Genomic DNA, 26727 nt, shown 5'->3' on the forward strand with positions numbered 1-26727 from the left:
ACCCTTGCTAGTTGTGTATGCCTAGAAAGCTCTTGCCTGTCAACAAAATGCAGAACCCCCCTTCACAAAAGAAACCCAGCCTGCTTCACAAGATCCAGATGAAAACATTACGGTTTTCATTGAAAAAATGTTGACATGGTCTTTTGAAAAACTACCTTTTCTGTGTTTCAAATAGGATATATAATGCAGCCACGCCTTTGCAGCTTATTTCTTTGTTGCTGTTGTTATTGTTACAGCCTACAAGAACATCTTTGGAAAGTATTTATTCCAGGCCTGGATCCAGTATACCTGGCTCACCAGGCCACTCAATCTATGTAAGTATAATTTTGTCTTACCTTTTTATTTATTAATGATACCTTATGGAGAAGTAGCAGCTGGGATTTGTCACCTGTGAGATGAGAACTCCAGCGTTTTCACTGGGCAGGCTCGAAACCTCAGCCAGAAATGCATGCCTTTCAAAGCCTTTGAAATGTTACTTTCCAGGTTATTGATCCAGTGGTCGGTATTGCCAACAATATGCTTTGAGTAAAAATTGAAACTGACAGATTCCATTCTATTCTTTATTGAGTGGCTGAGAAGAAACAAGGCTTGAAGACTTTCTTTACATGCATGGGATGTCACACCAAGCTTATGTGCTGAAATATATAGCAGGAGTAGTTTCCCTCTCATAGAGCAACAATTCCCACCACTGCTAACAAGCTATGTTCCCCACAATTCTTTGTGGACATTTTAAATATGTGTTGGATGTGCTTTAAACATACAGAATGGATAGCAACTGACCCATAGATCTGTGATTTTCGGAAACAGCCTGGCATATGCTATGGCAGCTAGTAAAGTTGACAGAGGACTTTCTGTTCATATCAACTGGGGCACATGCCTAAATCAGGACTCTTTATGAACTGCTAGTTTCAAACTACAGAGCACACTTTGGCGTGAAGCCAATGTATTCAAATGGGTGGATTCAGAGCCTTCAGCAAATTTGGAAAAGTCAGCTCCTCATTACATTGCATAGCCTCTAATCTGCAGTTCTAGGGAACCTTTATATATTATTCCGATGCACAAGGGAATAATTAAAATGTCTTGTCTTAAACGCAGTAGCTTAAAAATGTTCAGACATGAATGCTTGGGCTTCAACAAAAGTGGCTTTTAAAAGTTGTAGTTGCACAGACTCATTTCAGTTATGGCTAGAAATTATTCCAAAACAAGTTTGAGGAAGACATAGTAGCATGCACATCTCTTTGTAACATACTTTTAGCCACTAGCTTTCGTAAGCCTGTGCTATGACAGAAAGAAGTCAAGTAATACAGACAAAAAGAATGAACATTATTTTTACTGACAGCTTCATGAATAGCAATATTCAGCAGTTACTTCCATTTATCCAGATATTTGATTCCCTCCCCACAAAATGTTTTGGATTATCCCAGCCATTTAATCTCTCCCCCTCTTCCACTTAAAATCAGACAAATTAACCTTAAGAATTTGGCACACTTCTCTCCATTCTATGGTGTTGTAACAATAGCCTCACAACCATATGAATGTTGTGTGTGCAGTAAGCCCACTGTGTTCATTGGGGCTTACTCCCAGAAAAAAAATGTAGAGGGTTGCAGCCTAAAGCTGTAATTTTATTCACACTTAGGACCTTTTGAGGCGGGTGCATTTTCAATAGCTGTCATTGATCCAATAATAGTGCATTAATCGTGAATTTATACTGTCCCTGTATCATTCTGCTTTATTAGTTGTTCTGTGATGCTTCCCCAGTGTTACTGAATTATTGCTGTGTGGAGCAGCACTTGTGAGCTATAGTGCAACAAAAACAGAGCAAGAAATAAACTGGAATATTTGTGGTATGAAAACTTGAAGGTTTCCAGAAGGAAGTTACAGGGCGTGTGCTGATTAGAAGTGAAGCAGGCACAAACATTGAAAGCTGATTCATGAAGGCACAATAAAAAGGACATCTGGAGGGGCCTTTACCTGGGAATAAGCCCAACTGAACATAGCGGGATGTACTTCCTAGAAAGCAGACATAGAACTGTGCTATTAGGCTGCAATCCTAAACATTGACTACGTGACTACTTGACTACTAAAGCATTGACTACTTCTATATTCCAACTTCATGGAATGAGTATTGGTCTTTATGCAGCCAAAATGGCACCACCCATGTACAAAGGAGGCAAACTCTCATTTCCTTCCCCAGTGTTAAAACAGTGCGTGCCTGAGTCACCCAGCCTACTGCCATAAAAACCTGTTGGAATCAGTGAGTGCACAGCAGGCTTCCTGGCAAAGTTTGCTTGAAGGCGAATGCAGGAGGAGGAGGAAGAAAGAGATTAATGAAAAGACATGAGAATGTAGGGGGCTGGATCTGAGACAGCTTCAGGTGGAAGGTGTTGAGCAATAACACAAAGCAGAAACTGGAACTGGGTGTGTGTGAGGTGAATAAACCAAAGGGGGTAGGAGAAGATGCAGCTAGGTGTAGGAAGCAGTAGATAGGAGAAGATGGAGGAGGGGTGATGAAGTTGGGTGGGGAAAGAGGCAGACAGAGCGAGGGAAGAGAGGTGGAGACAGAAATGGCACGACAACTGACAAAGGAGACTGGAGGATGAAAGGGTAGGTGTGAAATGGGAGACACAGGAGGAAAGAGACTCGGAATGACTCCTGGGGAAGGGAAGTGAGAGGAAGAAATGTGGGGGTTGTGTGGGGGACTAAACTTACCCAACAACCCACACAGCATTTCTTTGGAGGGCTCCGCTTGTTGTTGTACTCTTGTAATCAGGATGCATCCTAATGTGTCACAGTGTTTCGTATATTCTTAATCGGGAATAATCATAATCATACTTTTATTTATATCCCGCCCTCCTTGGCCAAAGTCGGGCTCAGGGCGGCTAACATTAGATATATAACATTAGTGTAAAATCAAACAATAATTAAATTACCTCCTAAAAACAGGTCTTTTAAACAGAATATGGGTTAAGTGAGTTTACTAACAATTATTTATGGAACATATAAATTTGGCTTACATATAAATGGATATTTTAGTGTGCTGAAGTTATCAAGATGCACCATGTGGGAAGAAGGATCTGTAAATCCTGAAATGGGCCTGGTGTGCTTAAGAGATGCCCATTTCCATGAGGTTTTTATGGACAACTTGTGAGACGTCATCATTTTAACCATGTCTGCTGGGCAAAATGAGGACAGGCATAAAGTAAATCCTATGGTTACACACAGCTCACTGCCAAGGGAGATGCAGCAAAAGCCAATTCATTGTTTGTTGTAGACCCAATTTGTTTTCTTTCTTAGATTTGTTCTTTTATTAAGGAAGAACATTTATTAGCCAATGTGGAGTCATTTTTAGGTAAACTCTCAAAAACTGACTTGTACTGGTTTCTTCTGGGGGAAGGGGGATTGTTTTAGACTGCTTTATACTTCAATATTTTGCAAATAAATCATTTCATTTTTTAAATTTTTTTTAATTAGGTTTCTTTTATGCTGTTACCCTTGGTTTCTTTGAATTTTTGGGGATGAGTGGGATAGAAATGTGATTAAATGCAACAAATAAAAATCAACCACAACTTTTCTAACAGGATTTTGCCCCTCCTCTTCTCAACATCTCCTTGACATAGACATTGGCAGGGCTTGGTTCATGTATGGCATGTTTTGCTGATAGGAATGCTGTATCCAAAATAAGGGTGTTGCTGCCCAAAGGCTACCCACTGAGTTACTGGCAGAGCTGAATTTAGACTTCATAGCAGACTGGGACTGATGTATTGCCAAGTCTAGGCTTTAATGCAAAAAAATAAATAAATGTTCCACCCTTTTAAAAAAGATGCATAAGGCCAAAGGAAAGGAGAGTAGCTTCTGTGAAAAATAATAGACCGGCTATGAGGTTTTCTTTAAGCCTACTATATAAGCAAAGTCCCTAAATAATGAAATGTATATCTAAAAAAAATCTACAAGTTTGTGTGTTTAATTTATCTTCTGTCTTTGACCTTCAGGCAAAAGTAGACAATGAGATCCTTGATTATAAGGATTTAGCAGCCATTCCCAAAGTCAAGGCCATTTATGACATTGAGCGTCCAGACCTAATTACTTATGAGCCCTTCTACACTTCCGCCTACGAGGAGAGACAGGAGAGGCAGAGTCTTGGAGAGGTAATGAACTGGGGTTCACCCATTCTCTTATGTGCACTGTTTTTAAAAGCCAGCCTAGCTTCTGCCTGATGTATAAACTTGATGCTCCTCTTGCTGATCTGTGCAAACATTCCACATCTTTCTGGCCTTTTAAAAAAATGAAGGCGTTCTTTGTTTTGCAGCATGAGGGCTTCTGCAACCAGAAAGCATATGGCTCCTCTTTGTTGCTTACCTTTTTAATTAATGCCTTTAGCTGCAAGGACCACATTTAGTTTACAGCCCCCTTTTCCTTGTAGAAGCATGGCAGTTACCAAATGCATGTATGAAGCAGGCACAGTGGTTCTATCTAATAGCATGTGATTTTGAAACAGAAGGTGTACATCAGGAGTTCAGGAGCTTTTGTGGGACCAAAGGGGTACTAATTCAGTAGGAGCGGCACCCTTTTTTTACTAAAGGGTTGTATTCCAGGAGTGGATAAGTTAAGACCCAAAGAGTATGAGCCATGCTAAAACACACAGATCTCCTTGTTGTGACGTGGGGTTTGTGATTTCAGCTCTCTTGATATAACATGCTGGAGACAGTTCTCTAGTAACACTTCTTTATTAAAGCAACAAGACTAAGGTCTGGGGAGAGGAAAGCTACATTTATAGGGACAGGGGACTAGCAAGAAAGGATACATTTTGGAGTGAACAATATCAGGCAATCACAGTCCTGCCTTTTGGAGGGAACCAATAAGACAGAAGATCCAAATACAGCAGCTTAAATGAACCAATAGTAGCTGTACCCTCTGGAACCAAAAGGCAGTTACTTTACCCTAATGCAAATACAGACAATCATAATACAGATATAAAATCCTTTGACTCAATACACAACACTCCTGGCCCTGGAAACAAAGGCATATATTTAATTTAGTAACCCCATTCAGGTTTGAGCTTCCAGGATAGCTTAGTTAGTTTACCATGAGACTCTTCATTTCAGAGTGATGGGTTCAAGTGCCACAATGGGCAAAAAATTCCTGCATTGCAGGCAGTTGGCCTAGATGACCCTTGTGGTCTCTTCCAACTCTACAATTGTACGATTCCAGATTTTTGCCTTTGTTTTTTTAAATACAGAGTATTTGCATGATTATGCAAAGTAAAAAAGAGCTCAGTAATCTCAGTTGCCGATGGGATGCCGTAAGCAGGACATGAACAGCATTCCAGCAAGTGGTATTTAGAGTCATAGCACTTTTGGCAGTGGAGAGACAACATCATGGCTGTTTTATGCTAATACTAGAAAGTGGAATAATACAACCGAGAAGGTACTTGACTAAGAGGGGTTTTTTTCTTCCCGGTTCTACCATGAAGAGAGTTGGGTAGCCTTTGGCAAGTGACTTCTTCATCTACATCTTGTATTCACATGTTTCTTTTAAGCATTTTTTTTTCAGTGAAGCAGGACATGCCTCTAAATGTTAGCTTGTGCATTGTGCAGAATAAGTGAAAGTCCATGTTGACCTTTAGGTTTGCAGTAAAGGTTACAGCCAGGTAAAAATGTAGGATCAGTGCTCTTGATTCTCACTTCTATTTAACTTTGTTTGCTTTATCATCATAAACCAAAGAGTTGGTATGCTATTTATTGGAGGAGCCTTTTATGGATCCTGTCATTTTTGTACACTATATTTTTTCTGTATATTTATATTACTTTTTTTTTTGTTTCCTGCTCTGAATTGAAATATTCAATAAAGAGCAGATAATAACAAAAAAAGTATGTGTGTGTGTGAGAGAGTGAGAGAAAGACAGAGATAAATATACAGATTATTATTATTATTATTATTATTATTATTATTATTCAGGTTGTTAAGCAAGTAGAGTCTGATCATGAGATCCAATCTGTCTAAACTCAGTAGCCATCTGAAGCTAAGGAATTAGAGCTATGCTAGAATAGAGCAGTGTGTGTGTCATTGTCAGGCAGAGAACAGGTAGGAGAGGGAAGAAAGAACTCAGAAAGTTGTATAGCGTTAAGTGCTAAGGAACTGAGCTGTGAATCAGGAAGTCATGGTTAAAATTTGTCTCTTCCAAAAAAATCTCTAAGGCTGCAGTCCCATATGCATCTGCCTAAGAGTAAGACCCACTGAACACAAGGAGACTTATCATAGGGTTGTGCTGTATCTGGTCTTATGTAAGCCATTGTCTCTACTTTTCCTCAATGGAGAAAAACACAGTAATCAAAATAAGCACTAATTTGCCAGATACAGGAGAGAGAGAGAGAGAGAGAGAGAGAGAGAGAGAGAGAGAGAGAGAATAGTGTTTCCAAATGGAAACTACAAAGACTTCAGAAGTGCACAGCAACATCCATATATTAGAATTAGATCCAGAATGTTCACAAGTGCAAGATTTGCATGTCCTGTTCTTAAGAAACATTATCCTCAATAGCTTCTGCGCAGTGGAAAAAATAAAGGTCTATGTAAATACCTTTGGAGAGGGCAACTTTTCATATGCATTTCCCTAAAAAGCCGCCTGGTAAATATTTGCAAAGCAAAATCAATAATGAAACATGATATCAAACTGATGTTAGGTTTTATGTGTGAATAAAAAATATTTACCCAGAAAATCTCTCCTCATTTAAGACTATTTATTCATGTGACTTGACAAGACACTTTGGCTTTACTCCATTTCCCCCCGCCCCTGCATTAACTGCATTCTTTATTTCTGTGCTGTGATGAACAAGCCCCCCCCCTCCCCGCCCCCAATAATAGCTTGCTGACTGAAAATGTATGATCAGAAGGTCAGGGTTCTAAACTGTAGGGAGAAAATGCTCAACACGTGAAGGGTTGAGAGGAGCATTGTGACATTGGGGGTGGAGCCAATTATACATTGCCACTTCATACATATAACATGGGGAGGCAATTTAGGTGACAGTACTCAGAACATAGTGGGAATGTGCACACACAGTGCTGTACCTCTTGAAATCTGAAAAGTCAATTCAGTGAAATTCACCCCCCCCAACCTCGCCTTCCGTTATTCATCATTGTTGCAGAATCCACTGCGGCACCCGCTTGGCTTGGGGCCCAGTGTGGGCGAACTGGTTGCACTCCCCTAAATCCTCCTCTGGTCAGTTATAGTTCTGCATGTAGCCTATGACAAAAGAGGATTTGGATTGCACTAGTCCAACTCCCAATAGTCTGCGATCTACTCACAGTATAAAAAAAACTGGCAGTGATCTGCCCATTGTCGTAAAAAGACTGGCAGTGATCTGCCCATTGTCGTAAAAAGACTGGCAGTGATCTACCCAAAGTTGGGGAGCTTTTTTAGGAAGCCAGAGTTGGGGAGCTTGAGGGGTTTTTTTTAGTAAGCCAAAGTTGTGGAGCTGTTTTTAGGAAGCCAAAGTTGGGTTGGTTGTTTTGTTGTTTTTTTTGCTTTTTTGTAAGGAGATTGCTGAGGGGCCAGAGGTCAACTAGGATCTACCAAGAACACCCCACAATCTACCAATAGATCATGATCTACCTGTTGGACATGCCTGCTGACTAGAGTATGGTCTGAAGCCAAGTCAGTGTCTGAATTGGTGACTGGGAACCACACATACATTTCCTTGGATTCCATTATGGAAGCAAGGTTCCCAAATGAACAAACAGCAGTCACTCTGGAAGCACCCTGCCTGTGTTCAACTTTCTCTGAAATGTGACAGCTGTCAGGATAGCTGCAACAGCAACAGATCAGTTACAAAACATGTTCTCTTCTAAGCTATGAAACTGCTTTGCCATCTTCTTTGTCTTTTTCCGTAATGTAAGGAATAGAGACCAGAGGCATTGTTGCTGCTAAGTTGACAGCTAGGCCAGCCAGGAATATTATTTGTGCACATAAGCATAACTAGTCAGAGCTTTTTTTCAAGGATTGGATGCACTCACTTACCTCGTCCATTTCTTCCAAGCTACAGCTTGTGTCCTTTCTTTGTTTTGATTCTCTACCCAGTATTTAACTCCGTGATTCACTCCTCTCTCCACACACACACACCAGTTCTGGCACAAAAGTTAATTTGGATAACAACCCACAACTTAGCATTCAAATCCTTTAAAGCTCTATCTCTTGTAAAGTCACTGAATTTAATATTTCAGTCTTTGAACTACTACTGTCAGATCTTATTATGGAAAATGTTTTCACATAGTGCCACCTAGTGGAAACCAACCAGTTAATCTTCTTGTTCAGAAATGAACACATAGGGTCTGATTGGCCAATAAAGCAAAAAGTTATCGAAAAATAAATGATGCTGGTAGTGAAAGGTTGGTCTTTGATTGTAGCACATACACTTTTAGTATAGTTCATACATGTTATGGTTGTATTCCTATTTGCAAACTCCCCACAGCTTCTCTTACACTGTTGCATCTGATGAATGAGGAAAGACAGAGGCTTTGGCTGCCTACTGCTTGTATGATTGCTGTGATGCATTTAATCGTCGTTCACTTTCCCTCAGGAATGTTGTTTTGGCTGCATTTCTTTCTAAGGACCTCTAGCTATCTTCTGCTTCTGCCTTGCTTAATCCTTGCTTTTTATGGAGCAATGCCTTTTTGTATAATCTGATCGCTGATTGCATAGAATCACTTACCCAGCAATGGAGCACAGAAAACATACTTAGTGTGCTTAATGTGTGTCATGATAGTAGATCCTGCTATGAAGCAATGTAAATAGTAACAGTAAATAGTTTTTGGCTTCTTTCTGGTATTAACTTGCATAGTAGTTGTTTTATGCTAATGGTAGCATGGCTATCACATGACTAACATGGTCATCGGCTGGTTTTGAACCAGGAACATACTTAGGTGGATTAATAACTAAACAGTTCTCCTAGTTCTTCCTTGAGACATCCTTTGGCTCCAGATCTACATTCTCTGGTCTGTTTTTAATGGTCAGGTGAGTTATACCAATCATGGAACTAGTTTTGCGGCTTCTTAGCTAGAGTTTTTCCCTGGAGCTCCATTCCTTCAGAGTTTGTATAACATTATGACTGAGTATTTATATCCATCATGAGCAAAAATCTTATTAGAGCTCTTTGGAATTCAGTCCTGCCTTGCTTTCCTTTAAAGTAATACTATTGCCGTTATTGACGTCACAATGGATATGGAAAATGTCGAAGCATCTGAGGCCAGTATCCCGATTTAGAATCATGCCTGTTATTCCCATAGACTTCACTTTGTGGGTGCTGTTGCAAGGCACACACATATAATGCACTTTCTGTGCCTGTCCTTATTTTATTTATTTATTAAATCATAAATTTCACTCAGGGAAGCAAACATCAAAACAACAAAAACAATATTTTTTTTAAAAAATTAAAGAACAGACAACTGTGCACAACTAAATAATGTCAAAGTTTCTAGGAACAATATATTTCAGCCATCAAATGCTTAAGTAAACAGGAATGTTTTAAAATGGCAATAAGAGTGCCTTTTATCAGTGGAACACCTACTACAATAGATACACCTTGTAATAGTGCAACAGTATTAGTTAGTTTTCTCAGGAAAATGTCTTCTAGCCCACAAAGTTGGAGGCTAGTTATCTTTCTTTTTTCAGTTTATTAGATTTAAATTCCGCTATTCCAAATGAACCCAGATACGCTGTCTTGGACATAACATACACTGGGTCTGTCTGAACAATCATATCTTGGCTTAATAAATGGAGATATGAACAAGCCTCTTGGCTACACATGTGATCTCTTTTGCTGTAACTATATTTTCCTGTTTCATTCAAATCTGGAAACTACGGTTAACAGTTTCAGAAAAAGCCAGGATGGACAGCCAACATCAAACATCACTTAACATCTTGGCTTGTTCTGACGCTGTTAACCATAGTATCCCAATACAGATGAAACAAGAAGCTATAGTTAATGGAAGACTTCTTGCTCATTTGTGCAAAAGACAGAGGACTCAGCTATACAGCTGCAACTACAACGTTTTAAGTGCAATATACAATGTGACACTAGATGGCAATGGTGAGTCTTATGGAAAAGTCAATGTATTTTTAAAAACACATTTTCAGAATGGTTTTTATATGTGTATAGATTCCACCAGAATTGGCCAAGAGGCTTGTTACTATCTCATTTTATTAAGATGATATTTGATAGTCTAAATGTAGCTTGAATTTTGGTGTAAAACCCTTCACCACTGTAAAAACATAGAGAACTAAGACTCAGTAATCAAAACCCAGAAAAAAAATGGTTTTGTAGACAGCCAGCACTAGAAAAATGGACCAAATGATGTTTTAGGGTCAAGCCCCAGACTATAAATTTACAACCTGAAATTCCACTTTCACTGGACTCCACCTGAGTATTTCCTTTTGCTACCCTGCTGCACCTGAGATTAGTAATTTCTAGGCTTTGCTCTGCATTATGTTCTGATAAAAACTTTTTAGAATTTACAAAAAGAATGATGAACCCAAACTTTCCTTAACAGACTCAGAGTTCAAGATATGGCAGTTCTCCTGTGCACGATGAAAGTGTAAGTTGAAAGAAAAAGACAGTACAAACTCCACAGAGGTGACTTGGTGGTGGTATAACAACATGCAAAGCTAAAGTTGGCTTGAAAGGAAGTCAGTTTCTTTGATGCCTCACTTGCAGTCATTGAATTATCCTGTGTTTGTCCGTAAGGTTGAATAAGAGATTGTTGGACAAGTCCTGAATATGTTTGATTTCTACATCATGACACATTATTGGAATCTAGCACTTTTATTTCATGGCAGATTCACATGACCCAGCTGGCAAAAGATGATCTGGAATAGCATTATGATTTCCGCATCGCTAGATGTACCAAGCCACTATGTAACCATTGAGACTGGATTGAAAAATGGCATAGTTAATATGGAGTTAGATCAAAAAAAGCTCTTCCATATATGAAGTCATCTTCAGTTCAGGGAAGGAATGTTTAATGCTAGAGCAAGCCTGTACAACTTGTGACCCACCAAGCTAAAACGCAGCCAGTAAGCCATGATTTGCGACCTGCCCGATACTTGCACTCCCTTCTTTTGCAATACCAGGCAGGTAGGGAACCAAAAGGTTTGTTGAGCCCCTCTTGGCTGGTAGACTGCATTCAGGCTGGTAGGTCACAAATTGTGCAGTCCTAAGAGCGCCGCATACAAAAAATGAAGCTAAACCCACATATGTTTGTCTGCTTGGCAAAAGGCTGTAGCTTCTCCTAAGCAATAAAGAATGAGAACTGCTACCAAGCAGACCCACCTCTAACAGGATTTTCAGAAATCTTGCACAAGTGTTTGTGGTACAGAGCTTGTTGCTATTTTTCTTCTTGTCACAGTGCTTTTGGGTGCATCCTTTGGACTCTCTCTCCCTCTGTGTGTGTGATGCAGCAAGTATATAACAACTTATATAACAACCACAATCCCAGACCATCCAAGATATGCTCAAGAACCCATGTCGTACAATGACTGAAGTGTTGGGCTTCGGTGTGGATTAAAATCCCTGTTCAGCTATGGAGAGTGTTATTGCTTAGCCTAGCATACATCATAAAAGGTGGCAACTGTGAGGTTAAAATTGGTTGTTTGAATAATGGTGGGATGCAAGCATACTACATATACAGATCCTACATCCTGGGCCTGAAAGGACATGATTCAGCATATGGCACTGCACCTTACAGAAGTTTGCTTTAACATGATAAGAAATCCTCAAATAGCAGATATCAGAGAAAGGATGGATAATTTGTCTACTTCTTTACGTTACACAAAATTCTGTTCTTCCTGCATAACAGGTATGGGGAACCTTTGGCTCTCCACATGTTACTGAACTACAACCTTCATCATCACATCAGCTTGCTAGAGCTGATGTCACTTGTAGTTCAGCAACATTTGGAAGGCCAAAGGTTCCCATGTCTGCTGTAATAAAACCCCCAGAGTTTTATCTGGACAAGGTTTACTAGATGCAGCCAACCTGCCTTCAGTGCCAAGGATCATTTTTTTTAAAATGGCACCCCCCTGTAAAAGTCATCTGGAAACTTGAATGCTTGGTGTCATTCAAAACCCTGAGCCAATGAGATACTTAATACAGGGATCACCATTGTGAAAGCTTTCTGTCCAACTATGGTAGCTGTCAAATTAATCACACTTGTGATTGCCATCTTTGCAGGTAGAGGAGGAGTCATTTGTTATAGGTTGCTCTTGTAGAATATTTGATTAAATTAAGCATATGTGGAGGTTGCTTGAAACTCAAGCAGTTTCCTAAACCTGGATATGAGTAGGCAGTGCCATAGAAGAATTTTTAGGAGTTTCCACTCAACTTTTTCATATTGTCACCTTGATAACGGAACAGTTTGGGGTCAGGTTACCTGAAACACCACCTGACCCTGTATGAACCTGTAAGGTCATTTAGATCAGCACTCTACAGGATATCATAGAGTAGGTAAACTGAAAGCAGGCATTTTCTGCTGTTTCCCCTGCACATTGATGTGCCCTTCTCTTTGCCCTACATGAAGCATCACAGCAATTTCCCTCGATTGTCTTGTTAAAGGCATACTTTTTCCGGCAAGCTTCCCCTAATCCATCAACTCAGGCCCTGTACCACTGGATTTCTGTTTCTATGATGTAGTTTTATTGTTTTTACGCTGATTTGCATTGTTTGTACACAACGTTGAGGGTTTATTTGAATATTAAGTGGTTCAGAAACATTTTTAAATAAATAACGCAACTGAAATGACAACTACTAATGGATTTGTGACACATTGGGAGTAATCCTCTATCTACAATTTCCTTTCTTCCATGTCTTGCAGTCTCCAAGGACACTCTCTCCAACTCCATCTGCAGAAGTAAGTTCAATGGAAGCTGTGCCCTGCATTATATGATGATGATAATAATAATAATATGACTACCAGTAAAACAGTATTATTGCTTGTTGCTTGTTGCGTGCTGCCTTCTTGTAAGTTGCCATTCTGTGACTATGCAGTCCACCGTGCTGAATGCAATTCAGCAGCAAATTGCACATGTCATTTATTTAGCTTATTGCCCTCAATGCAATCAATCTCATCTCATAATGGCAGGCTCGGGTTTTGCTTTTAAAAAAATCCAAAGACTCAGGGGCAGTATGGTTACATAACTGGGACACTGAAATTTCAGAGGTCAAAGGTGAAGAAGTGAGCAGGGAGCAGGATCAGTAACTGTTGTTAAGTAGTGGAAACGAACTGAATAGTTGGAGCTGGTGAGCAATGCAATCATATATGCAGGGTTCCTTCTATATGACAGTTGGGAATGAATGGAACAGACTATTCAACATCCTTACCCAGTAAGGTAAAGGTAAAGGGAGCCCTGACCATTAGGTCCAGTCGTGATTGACTCTGGGGTTGCGGTGCTCATCTCACTTTATTGGCTGAGGGAGCCGGTATACAGCTTCCAGGTCATGTGGCCAGCATGACTAAGCCACTTCTGGTGAACCAGAGCAGCGCACGGAAACGCCGTTGCCGGAGCGGTACCTATTTATCTACTTTCACTTTGACATGCTTTCGAACTGCTACGTTGGCAGGAGCAGAGACCGAGCAACGGGAGCTCACCCCATCGCAGGGATTTGAACCGCCGACCTTCTGATTGGCAAGTCCTAGGCTCTGTGGTTTAACCTACAGCGCTACCCGGGTCCCTATATTACCTTACCCAGTAATATATAGCAAATCTTGGAAGGGTCAAGGTGGGATAAGGTGACTTCAGGAGCTCCATCTTCATGCTAGTATGAAGCCTCTGGAATTTTTGGTGCTTCCATATTCAGTGTTTCAATGATAGACTTTTTGGACAGGCTAATATTTTTTAAATGGCTCCCAACTCTCTTAAGTGTCAGCTCCCATGTTATGAGGGAAATGCTTTTTTGTAACATCTAGTTTGTCTCCAACTGTCAAGGAACTGAAGCAGCGAGTTACTATGGAAAAAACATTTTAGCAGCATCTTAACCATTATAACCCTTAATATTATAATATATATGTAAAATATTTTCTTACCTCAGGGATATCAGGATCTTCGGGATCGGATGATACACCGGTCTACCAGCCAGGGGTCCATTGGTTCTCCTGTGTACAGTCGTCACAGCTACACTCCTACAATGTCACGTTCACCACAACATTTTCACAGACCTGGTAAGGCCCAATGTAGGCAAGTGGCCAAGCCACAGAATCTTAGCTTCTTTATGTCATAGAATTGCATAGAAAAGGAATCTGACACTTTAGTATTACATGACTTCTTGCATACGGTTTGGTTCCCTCCCCCTTCCTTTTCACTTTTTGATATTTTTAATTAAGCTGCCTAGAATCTATGCCAATTAGAGAAAAGCACACAATTTCCTGCAATGAGTCTTGTTGTTAGGGGGAATGTTTGAGTCTTAGGGTAAAGCGATTACTGTTGGGAAATTAAATTGGTTGCTTATCCTTTCTTTTATAAGTGGCAAGTAATGTTGAATATCATGCTATAGGGACCTTTTTAATGAGTCCTTGGTTTCAGACTGTGGAATACTCCTGATAATTAAACCTCGCAGTCCACATGACCTCTCTGCTTTGATGTTGAAATGGAAGGCCATCTTTAAAAACAGGAAAATTCTTTATTTAAAATCTTAGTGTGAAGACAGACATTAAAAAATTTAAAAGTTAAATGCAAATTCCACAGCCATTCCTTCCTTCCTTCCTTCCTTCCTTCCTTCCCTCCTTCCTTCCTTCCTTCCGTCCGTCCTGCTTTCACATCTGAAATGTCCACTGTACACACTAGTGAATCAAACGCTGGTTCAGTTGTTAGGCTTGCCTCCCCACTTATGTCTTCCTTTTTTAAAAAAATGTAATTTGTTGCCTTCTTAATTATTTTAAAGAAAAGTTAAGTTTATAAAACGTAAATCTCTTCTGAGTGTTTGAGGCAGGAAGAGATTTCTTGGTGACATCACAGGGGCCAGCCCAGTGAATAGTTAAATATAGCCTCAAACTGGCAGAATTGTTCTTTTCAGAGCTTTATCCTGCTGTGGAAAGCTAACTATCAACTGGTCACTTTGAATATCTTTGCAGGGTAGCACCCACTGCTCTTAAAATGTTGTGCCTGCATTCACCCCTAGCTAGCCATTAAGGTCTACAAATTGCAAACCAGTTCATCTGTTAAAGTTGCATGCACAAAACAGTGAAATTTCTACTTCAGAGATGTGCATTAAGCTGTATTTTTCTTTGAGGTCTTGCCTTTAAAACGTACGTCCCTAAATAAACTGCTCATGGGTAGCATTGTGAGCAAAATCTGGAAATTAAAATTGGTTAGCCTTACTCTGGAAACAGTATGGAACCCCAAAACTAGGGTTTGGGATTCAGGTTAGGGAGAATTGCATAGCTACCTTATCCAAAAGCAGGTGAAGCAAATGTCTAGATGCATGTTTTTCACAAAGGAATTTATTAGTATCAAGTTTGAGTGCCTTCATATGATGATGGTAAGCTTAAAATGGTAAGCTTAAAATGTTGAAGAGGTTTTTCATATAAAAGGCACAAATGAAATTTGGTTTATCATATAGCACTGACAAGATGATGATGAATTCTTCAAGATATACATGGTTGAGCCAACTGAATCTATTGGAATCTATGAAAAAGCTTCACATTTCTGCTTCTTGTGATTATAGCTCCATATATGCTAGGTGATAAACAAATCCAGGCTTTCTTAAGAGTTTGACAGAGCACAATGGCTAGTTGTTTTTATTTCTGTGGGAAATGATGATCCAAGATGGCATTGGCCTCATTCAGGCCTCATTGGCCTCATATTGCTCAACAATAATTAAGGACAAATGAATGAACCACTCCTCTTTCCTTCTCTGGTATGGCCTCAAGGAAAAGATCAGAAGCTATTACTTCCATTTTTAACCACCTGCATTTTGGCATTAGGTGTACTTATCTGTCAGTATAATATAGTCAAAAGCAATAAAATATAGTTGGTAATCTCCAACTGATTCCATTTCAGGAAGGATCTATATGACAACTCTTAGTATGTGAATTTGTGAACATAATCTATGAACAGAATTTAGTATTTCAACTGTAATTGTAACTAAGAATGGTACAGTGTTTCCTTTAAACCATGATTTAACTAACTTAAGAGTGTGAAATATGACAAGATGTAGGACATGCCATTTCTCAAAATTGTATTTGTGAGATTTATTAAGATTGAGACAATGATTCAGTTTGCTTTGCTGGTATTTTGAATAGCTTTCTAGCATTGTGTATTTAAATAAATGCAGGAAATAAAATGGTTTCTGAGAGCAGTTCAAATTACTGGGGAAACAACCAATATTATATTTTGAGATGACTGGGAATTTCCCCCCCAAAGTTGGACAAGGAACACCGTTATTCACACAATAGCAGATATTTGCAGATTTTTTGTAACCCCAGATCTCAAAATTTCCAGAATGATTTTGGAAGTGACCTAAAGGCACTTTTTGAAAATTCCCTCATTGATAAACCACATGAAAGGCTACATTGATTAGAATATATATTCTATTCAAAAATGGCTCTCTTCCAGTATCTATATTATACAGTGGTGCCTCGCAAGATGAAAAGAATCCGTTCGGTGATTCTCTTCGTCTAGTGGTTTTTTCGTCTTGCGAAGCAAGCCCATTGAAGGATTAGTGGATTAGCAATATTAGCGCTATTAGCGGCTTTTAGCGGCTTATCTGCTGATCGGATCAGCTGATAAGCGGCTTAGAAAAAGGGGGGAAGGAAAAAAACCCAGCAGGAACTCGCAAGACATTGTCGTCTTGCGAAGCAAGCCCATAGGAGATTCGTTTTGCGAAGCACCTCCAAAACGGAAAACTCTTTCGTCTAGCGAGTTTTCCTTCTTGCGAGGCATTTGTCTTGCGGGGCACCACTGTATTAAAAACTTTCATCATAAGGCCCCAAGGTGTTCCTGGTGTTCTTAGTGGAATGACTAAACTCTTCTTCCAGAATTTCTTAGAACAATTTTAAAAGGACTTTGTACTTTGTTTTGGCATTGTTTGGTCAGGTTGTCACCCAGACAGTTGCTGCTTCTGAAACTCATTTGGGTTCAGGGTGTGTGATGCATGTATAATAGTTATTTTTTGCTATATAGAGAGAGTACTAATTTAAGCCTGGGCTAAGGAAGTATCCAGTGGCAATCTTGAGTTTTCACCTTCTTCCTATGACTTTTCCTAATATTTGTGTAATCTTATTTCTTCCTAGTTTGTTTAGTGCTTTTCTCCCTCTGTTCTCTCCCCGCCTCCAGCCACTGGCCCTGCTTCTGTCTTATTTTGTGTTCTCTTTTCTTTGTTTCCATTTTGTCTTGCCTCACGATTTCTTGCCGCTGCAGAGCTGCAGTCTAACGGTGTGCAGCGGTTAGCCCACCTGCGCACTAGCAGTCCCATCTCCACCCACAATGACTCCCGCCCCTACTCCCCTTTCCGACACCACTTCATCCCCCATGTCAAAGGTAAGGAGACAGGCCATTCAAGCTAGTGTCAGACAGACTGGAGATTTATTAGCATTCAAGGAAAGCTAATAAGGCACATCTCCATCAAGTGGCTATCAGCTGTGTGACTCCCGGCATGCCTCAGACTTGCGTCATAATGACTGTGTTAGACCTGACATACCTTCTCCATCTTCGAGGAAGTATGTCCTTTCTAAGGGTCTCCTTAGGTGAAGTGCTCCATTTCTTATGTTTTAGGAAAGTGTGGCTCTTTGAACAGCAAGGTGACAGAATTTTGCTGCCTTGGAAACGTAACTCTGGAATTGCCATAACTCTGAATCTCACTCTTCAAACACATTGACATGTCCTATATTTTCTGTAAGGTCTCCAGTAGCAGCTCTCCCCATGCTTCAACTTCCAACACAAATAACACCATGTCTGTCAAGCTTCGCACAGAGACATTTTTCACTTACAATGCCTTCTAGCGTAGCCTCCTTCCCTCAAATCTAAGGCCAGATTCAGGTCATTTTCCCAGCTCATACACTGGCAAACCCCAGCGTTGAACAACAAGGCTTGCTCTAATATAACAAATCCCAGCTCCTGTCTTAGGAATGCAGGAAGCTTCCTTATAGCATATCTACACTGATTGGCAGTGGCTTTCTACAGTTTCAGACAGGAAGCTTACCTAACCCTACCTGGAAATGCCAGCAATTGATACTGGGAGTTATCGCAAGCAAAGCATGTGCCTCTACCACTGGGCAAACCACCATGAGAGGGTGCATTCATATAACATTTTTATTGTCTGGAGTGACATGGTACAGTCACTACTTATAGTCAAAAGCTAAGATTCATCTCTCTTAAAAACTATCTTCATAGTTTAGCTTGCTTTTCATACTGTCACACTATTTAACTCTTAAAATTCCCTACCTGTTCCAGGTAGCTTGCTCCATCTTCCTGCCAGTATATTGATCCTCCATGATGACTATCCTACCACTTTGTATACAAAAAAAGTATCAGGTGTTATAACGATTGTAATACAACAAAACCAAAACACCAAACCGGCTTGCAAAAATAAAGGACAATTTTACTTAGTTCAACAAATTAGAGTGCAATGTGCATATCAAAGCCTGGAGATACTTATAGACATACAGTCAACTAGTGGCACAACTCTGCCAATAATGTATATAGTAATAGTGTCATAGCACAGCTGAAACAAGCGAATCGTTCTACAGTTAATTATCTACTGGAAGCGCAAAGTCCTGTAAGTGGGAATGGTTGCAAGAAAGGGTTCTTCACATGGCCATATGTAGATCTCCAGGCTTTGATATGCACGTTGCGCTTTAATTTGTTGAACTAAGTAAAATTGTCCTTTATATTTGCAAGCCGGTTTGGTGTTTTGGTTTTGTTGTATCCTGCCACTTTGTCTACCCATTTTCCTCCCGGTATCCATTCCTCCTTGTTCCCAATGTGCCCTATATAATTTTCAACTCCTCCTGAATCACTCACTCAGGAGCTGATGTGAGCAGCAGTAGATTAGGTGAATTGCTAAAAGCCAGGAAGATTTATGCTCAAGTTATACTACACATTTCAGTGTCCTGAACTGAAGTAATATGGATGTTAAATAGATTGCATGGTTTCCATGGGCCATTATCGGAAATGATAATAGTTCTTAACCTCCTCCTGTCTCCAGTAATAAGACACACTTTACAACCTTTTCGTTCCAGTTTGTTTTAATCCTCACCATAGCAAAACTCACTTCATCCTTTACACATGGGGTCCCTTAAAAACAGAGGCACAATTCATGTTTGCATGCACTTGATCCATAAACTCCAGTTCAACATTTCCATGCTGCAGACCTACTGTAGCATCCTCCTCCTTTCTCAAGGCATTCCCATTCTCTCTCATAATATGGTAGAGCTAGTGGCTCCTTTAGATTTGACATGGCAAACTTCACTGAGGTTCAGCTCATAGTTATCAGTTTCTGAAATAAAGATTTTCGTGTGTAACTCAAATTTGTGTCCTGCTTTGTCCATTCGAATGACAAAATCGGGAAAAACAGAAGGGCATTTAATTGTATCTTGTACAATAAAGATATGGGATATACTTCCATGCGAAAGTGCCAGCATGACTATGTGTGCATGTGCCTAGGGGTGATGTTTTGATATCTGCAGTCCACACTCAGCAGTAGCTTAAGGCCATGCTGGGCTTCCCCACTTCTGCACAAAGTTAATGGTGCCAATTATGGAACCAGCACAGGCTCTGCTATGTGCTCAGATGCCTTCACAATGTTCATACAGCATCTCCCAGGAAGAAAGGTGCTTCTCTTTCTAGGAGCTTTTCCCACGTACTTGTGATGCCAAACTATGACATGAGAGTACAGAAAGCTACCATCCAGATGTGTGCTAAAGTGATTTGTGCTAGATTCTCAGCCATTTTAAATTGCAATTGGCAATATTGAATAAATCAGTAATTAAATGGACCTAAGGTAATGATTGATTGTATATTAATCTGATTGTGACTTTCTGGAGGGGAGAGTTCATCTTCTTTGAAAGTTTTGGCTTTGAAGCGTTTAGAAACTTCATGTTTCAAGTAGGGTAGATAGGTAAAAAAACCCTGCAGGAATGTATTTTGCTTTCATGGGGTTTGGATCACATACATTATATCAATATCCCTTAAGATGACCCAGCAAGGTTGGTTAGTAATAAAACTTATTTGTTTTATTGTTTATTAAGTTTGTATATTCCCTTCATTTGAAGATCTCATGAAAACACAAAATGCATAATAAAAACAAGAACAAAACTAAGCAATCACCCCCTCTCCACCCCATCTCCCAAAATTGCCACTGCATTATAGGTATACGGAGTTTCACAAGTAGGATGCGGAGAGAATTCAAATCCTTATATAACAACTGATTGTCAGTCACATGGATAAAAAAACCCACCAGATATGAGAAGGAAAAGCAGTTGACAGGAGCATGTGAGAGGGGAAGGGTTAAGATTTCCCTCTACAGCTGCAGTCTTAGTTATTACCTCTCCCCACATGCACCAGTTGACAATTTCTCTTAAAAATTATTGATAAGCTTATCTGCTGGATTGAGAACCAAAAAGTAGCACCGTGCTTCCATGACTGCTTTCTGCACTCCCCCACCCTTTAATTACATGTGCTTACATAGCCATATGTTTTTTCTCCTTTTTTTTTAGTTGAAAAATACCACCATGGTTCTCATGAATGCATTCAGCTCTATTCTCCCATTTGTTTTATCCTCATTTCTGTACATGACTTTTTTCCTTTTCTTTTCTCAGATGCGGCTCCATTCTACATAGGTATGCCATGTCTCAGCTCTCTTGTGACACCCCTCTCCAATACCCAGAGGGACTTTGTGTTGTTGTTCTTACCCATGTTCACTCCCTCTTTGCTGATGCTTCCTTCCTTCCAAGTGTCATTCTAACAGATACATTTTACTACTTTAGCTAACAACATGTTAGGGACAATTCAGCCACTCATATTGGCCTCTATTCACAGATGTGTAAATCTGTGGCTCAGTCTGTAGCACAGGGCTGTTTGACCAGAATATCAAGGGTCCTTTGTTCTTTCCATTTAACTTAATGCTTGTCAGTAGAGATTACTGTCACCCTTCAGCTTTCTGCAAATAGCATTTCAATGCAAATTTACTAGAGAGCCAAACAGAGGTTTAAAAAAAGTGTGATGAAAAGCTGATAACCAATTCCTCTTTTTAAAAAAGTTTAATGTACATGTTTGTAGGATATTTCTAGCAGGTTGAGAACCACATGATGGTGCATCCCAATTTTGAACTGTAAAATGTTGCCTTGAACAAACAAAGTTAGCATAGCATAAAAGCCACATGGAGGCCACTTGAAGCCACATAGCAGCCACTCCATGAGGACTGGTTTCCATTGGCTGTTTTCTCTCTTATGGGTTACCATAACCCACTGTAAATACACCACATCTATTGATTTAATGTTTATTTTCTAATAAATACATATTCTACAGAAAATATATGTCTCTCTCCAAGCAGTCATTCACTTTTTTTTAGCACTGATACTAACTGATCGCTAGTGTCTTTGAAAAGCCACATGTATGAGGATAGACATAAACTAAGTTCTTACTGATCCTGAGCTTTAGGGATGAGTTGAGTAATCTATGAACTGAATGAATTGGATTCCCTCCCTTCGGCATATTGATAACCCACTCCCAGGTTTTTAAAGGAACAGTTTGCACATCAGAAAACTGTATCAGAGAGTGCCATTCAATAGCAGACACAGGCCCTTTCCAGGGAGGCTCACCTGATGTTGACTCTATTACCTTATGGTGCCACTTGTAGACTGTTTTAGTTGCCTAGGCATTTTAGATATTATTTGAATAATGGTTTTAATCTTGCTTAGCTCTTTTTAATCTACTTTTAATATTGGCTTCCGCTGTTACACTGGTTTTATAATTGCTGTATTTGTTTTAGTTGACTGTTTCTAATCCTCTTCATTTGTGAGCTTCTCTGAAGACCCTTTGGGTTGAAGAGCAGGCTAACAACGTAGGACATATACATGGGATAAAGTGATTCAGAGTCCCATTGACATAGTTCAAGCTTGAAAAGCTTGGACAGGTTTTATACGCTGTCCCTTCCATGCAAGCATAAAACACCTATGTGTGCAGCTGTATTGCACACAATTGGAGTTTATACAACAATGCATTGGTCTCCCTGTTGATTAGAAGGAATCTCCAGTCCAAACTTTCAGTCACTCACTTAATCACTATGTATCACTGGCTGTGCAGCTGGCATTGAAGGGAAAACATACTTTGACTGCTTCTGTTCATGAATGAAAATGTGGGAAAGTGTCAATAGAACAGCTCCCCATGTGCCCCCTCCCCGCCCTCTAGCAGTTGTTGAATTACAACTCCTGTCATCCCTGACAATTGGCCATGCTGCCCTGGACTCACAGATAGGCCCATGTGGAGGGGAAGGCAGCCAGGTACATTTGTTCTGGACCTTTAGAGTGCTAAGCTGGCTGGGGGAGCCTCTCAGGGGCCTGCTGGACTTGCGCTGTTTGAGTTTATAACTTTATTCTAACAAGACTCCAGCCCCTGGCCCCAGACAAGTTCTGTATGGACCTGCTGACAGGAGTTAGAGTTCAGCCTCATTGCGAGGGCCACAGGCTCATCATACCTACCATAAGATAATTTCCTGGAGATGAGATGAAAAACAAGACCCTAGAGAAAAAGGAGTGCAGTTATTTATTTATGCTAGTTTGATCAATCAAAGAAAGAGCAAACCAGAATAATTAATCTGAAGCTTTTCTCCTTCTCGTACATGTATGATCATTTGAAATAAATGATTCTCTTCTAAGGGTGCAGATAATTTGACTTGGGGTTTGCCTAGCAATGACTTTGCCAAATGCCATGACTCTTCAACTGAAAGTGTGAACCCTGGCTGATATTAAATCATTACCATGTAACTTCCCATTCCGCTCCACGGCTTGTCCATTTAATTTGACTGCATTCTTCCTCACGCATGCTGTTGGAATGTACAAATGAGAGGATGCAAGCTGCCTGATTTCCAGCCTGATGTGAATGTCTCTCTTAGCACAGACTAGCAGTGCCTTCTAACGCTAGCCATATTTCCTGACTACCAACTATATATATTTTTTGTTTGTTTCCTCCCTGGTTTTCCTTTTCCACCGTCTTTTGGTTGGGTTTTTGAATTATGCCTGCTTCTTTACTGCTGTTTTTGTTTTTGTTTCTGTTTCCCCATTCTCCTCATTGGAGGCAATGAGCCGTCCAGCGGTCGGAACTCCCCTGCCCCTTACCGGCCAGACAGCCGCCCTCTAACACCAACTTACGCTCAGGCCCCTAAACATTTCCATGTTCCAGGTAGGAGCTGGCAATGTATGTCTCGGTGTCCTGTCATAGTGTAGACCAGTAGCCTTTGTAACCCTTGTCTTGTCTCCATTATCTCATGCTGTTTAGTTCGTTTGTTTTTTGGAGTATACCATGAACTGCTTTGAAATGCAGGGCTTGTTGGTTTTATTTTGAGAGGAATTAGAAAAAGCTGGCTGCAGAAAGATTTAAGCGTTGAAATTAAATCTTTCTCTTAGAGATTTTGGAATAGGGAGGATACAATGTAGTTTGGTAAGAGCACCATGTACATGGCCCAAGCCACTTCTTGGTAGCACCAAACACATCTTACCTGTTAGTTCCTGTTTTTCATGACTTGAAGAGGCAGGATTCAGGTTACAATCCTAAACAAAAATACTAGGAAGCCCGTCTAATGGAACTCAATGGGACCTGAGCAACCATACTTAGAATTGCACTGTCAGACACTTTGCATTTTTTTGTGGCACAATGACTGTGCTTTCTGTTAAGAATAATATTGCTTAAACAGACTCATTGCATCTAGTTGTTACTGTGGCGCCCTCTGGTAGGCTTCATTTAGGGCCTTAAATCTGTAGATTCCTGTGTGAAGTAGTTCTCATTGATGTAAATTATTAATTTAACATTAAAGCTTCACATTATTTACTTTGCTTCTGTACACTTTTTAATGCTTGAGAAGGAGCCAGGGATACTGCTAGAAGTTCAGCCTTGTGTATATTACACTCTGCTTTTATAGTATTGTCTGCTGAGAATGCTGCAGATAACCTGGTAGCCATTTTCTAGCAATGGCTGTGGCTTAATGTCTCTTGAGCAGTCTCAGTGAGCAATGGATATGTCATCATTCAGTATTAAGCAAAACATTGAGTTGCGGTTAGTTTGTATCAAAGAACTCTTGTTCCAATGTATTTTGAGGAGATAAAGAATTATGGCCCCATTTTCTTCCGTGTCAATTAGAGTTGTTTCTCTGGAAGTAATAGAGACGTGCCTGTCTGGCTGAAAATTTTGGCCACAGACTTAGGAGCTACTGCTGCTGATATAACATCTGCCTTCATGGTCATGGATCTCCAAGACATTCTTAAGAGATTACACACATATTGTAACTGCTTAACATACAGAGAAGGTATAGTGGAGGGTGGGGGATGTGGAGCTGAACCAACAGCATAACCCTTTTTATGGTTTAGAGTTGGACCATTACTGATATATTCTAGCCATTAATTAGCTGCTACACATCTAAGAGGGATAGCCTGCATTAAACATATCTTGCCACTACGAGGCTACAATCCCACCAAACACAGTGGCACTACTGAGTAAACATGCGTAGGATCAGGCTACAATATAGCATTCCGTTTTCTTTGTCTACTGAGTTACCCTAGCTAAATCTTTTTTAAGAAAAACAACAACCCAAAGAACATGCCTTTTGGGTTATTTATTTTTGACTCTACCTCAAGCTTTCTAAGAATCCTCTCTCCATTTTGTTTGTGTTGTCATATTAATTTTCAGTGTCTGTGCATTTTATATTTAAGAGGAACATGAACTTTTCCTTGAGAGTATATCCAAGCATGTATTTAAAAAAAACACACAAATGAAAACATTCTGTACTATTTAAGTCATTGCTAGAGAAATACTGTATTAAGTCCAGGCTCTATGCCATAAAATGCTTCTGAATATGAACATATGTGGTTGGTGGTGTGAGTTGGTTGTACCACCAAACCAATAAGTGTGGTAAGAAACATTGCAGAGGCTCAATAGAATCACGGAGAATATGGCTGAATTTCAAAATGGCAGATTTACACTGCAATCCTTCACACATCTACCTGAAAGCAAGTCCCACTGTTCTCAATGAGACTTACTTATGAGTAGGCATACATAGGATTGCACTGAATGAAACATGTTCTGAAGCCTTGACTGTAAATGTACATCATTGCTATTTGTGATGTCTGTGGTTGGAGGAGAAATTGAGCTGCAGTTGCACAATTTCCCAGTAGTCATTTGGGGGCTATTTTCCGCCAGAATGCTCCTGTCTCCACCCCTGGCATATCTCTTTTGGTTGCACCTCCTGTGAAATGTTTATCCCACTAACAATCTACTAAGACATTAAACTGAATGGCCCGTGCCTTTAGGTACATCACCAGGTTGCCAACTCTATATGTCAAAGATTTCATGTCATCTGTCTGTGATATTTTCCCATCTGTTTTTGTGTTTTGTTTTCATCAGATACTTCTCTCTTTTATGCGATACTGAAATTAGTTTCCTGGATACTTGTGCCAAGTCCTCGGTTTGGAATACCTGTCAATTTAGTGTTTGATTTCTTCCCTCTTTCCCAGCATTAATTGAAGATGTCCCAATAGTCTCATGTTTCTGCTTTTTATTTTTACAGATCAAGGCATCAATATTTATAGAAAACCTCCTATCTACAAACAGCATGGTAAACCTTATTCTTTCTGTTTTCAAAGTGGGACAATCTTAATATATTAAATAGCTGCATGACTGAACTGTTGACTTACCCAGAGCTTTGTCTTCATGTTAATTTTTTGTAACATTAGCGGATTATTGCCTGCTTTATCACCTTTTATGTTTCATTTTTTCTGATGTAAACAGAGGGTGTTTTAAAGGCAGAAAGATCTCTCAACCTACATGTGTTTGGCAGCAGGCTGGTTGAAATTGTGCAACTCCCAAGCAAGGCACAGGGTAACACAAGCAGACCTGGCACAAGATGTGCTTTTAAACTCTTGGTCTTGCTTGCTGGGCAAGGCCTACTCATTGCGCCGGCTCTGGGAGTGCTGCAGATACACTAGCCGCAGAGTAGCGCCGCGGTTTGACTATATGCAATTTTCACACATATGCATAATGCTTGGAACCAAACCCGTGTAAGATGAAGGATTACTTTACACTGTGTGCCTCACTGCTTTGAATGTCGTTTTCCAGAGTATGATAATCCATCACGGCTACTTTGTTATGTAGTACCCTGCTTGCAAACAGGAATAGTACATGTCTTATTGGCCTTTGTTTCAGTCATATAAGCTGCAGTCATGTAGGGTTGTTTTACAGCTAGCAGGCCAGCATTCCACATGCAAATTTGCTTAAAGATATTGCACTAATAATTCTGGAAATATTGAAAGCAACATATCTCTTGGAAACTGTCATAACTAGCTAAAAAACTCTGACAGGAACAGTTAGGTTTTTAAATCAGTTTTCCTGTCCACTGGAATACCCACTTTAATAATATGAGAAATGATGGGGAAAGTCACTTGACCAAGGCATGGTCCCAATGAATACTGAAAGAGCATAATCCAACAAGCACGCTCATCTCTCTCATGACCCTCATTCATTTATTGATGCTGGCATGGGAG

The 26727-nt window shown here is 40.0% G+C and overlaps 1 protein-coding gene and 2 long non-coding RNA genes across 30 annotated transcripts in view; 1 reads left to right on the forward strand and 2 right to left on the reverse strand.

The window, feature by feature from the left end:
• Positions 1 to 26727, forward strand: part of ABLIM1 (actin binding LIM protein 1) — a 221001-nt gene that overhangs the window by 172229 nt on the left and 22045 nt on the right. For 13 of the 28 annotated variants that reach the window (XM_083504849.1, XM_083504844.1, XM_083504846.1 and 10 more), the window contains 6 exons: positions 237 to 314; positions 3990 to 4145; positions 10540 to 10584; positions 12859 to 12894; positions 14073 to 14202; positions 25755 to 25802. In XM_083504849.1, coding sequence (XP_083360975.1) covers positions 237 to 314; positions 3990 to 4145; positions 10540 to 10584; positions 12859 to 12894; positions 14073 to 14202; positions 25755 to 25802 — 493 coding nt within the window. Of the gene's footprint in view, positions 1 to 236; positions 315 to 3989; positions 4146 to 10539; positions 10585 to 12858; positions 12895 to 14072; positions 14203 to 20796; positions 20818 to 23272; positions 23378 to 25754; positions 25803 to 26727 lie in introns of all 28 variants that reach the window. The other 15 variants (XM_083504842.1, XM_083504843.1, XM_083504855.1 and 12 more) reach the window with 4 other exon arrangements.
• Positions 1 to 26727, reverse strand: part of LOC310707711 — a 308528-nt gene that overhangs the window by 135394 nt on the left and 146407 nt on the right. The gene's annotated exons all lie outside the window — the stretch shown is intronic.
• On the reverse strand, positions 3765 to 9397 carry LOC310707724. The gene is made up of 4 exons (XR_014526695.1): positions 7360 to 9397; positions 6040 to 7291; positions 5000 to 5567; positions 3765 to 4644 (listed from the first exon to the last, which is right to left on the reverse strand). It is a non-coding gene; the product is annotated as an uncharacterized lncRNA (long non-coding RNA).

The sequence above is a fragment of the Podarcis liolepis genome, assembly GCF_965112155.1.
Source record: "Podarcis liolepis genome assembly, chromosome: 5".
Classification (NCBI taxonomy): Eukaryota; Metazoa; Chordata; class Lepidosauria; order Squamata; family Lacertidae; genus Podarcis; species Podarcis liolepis.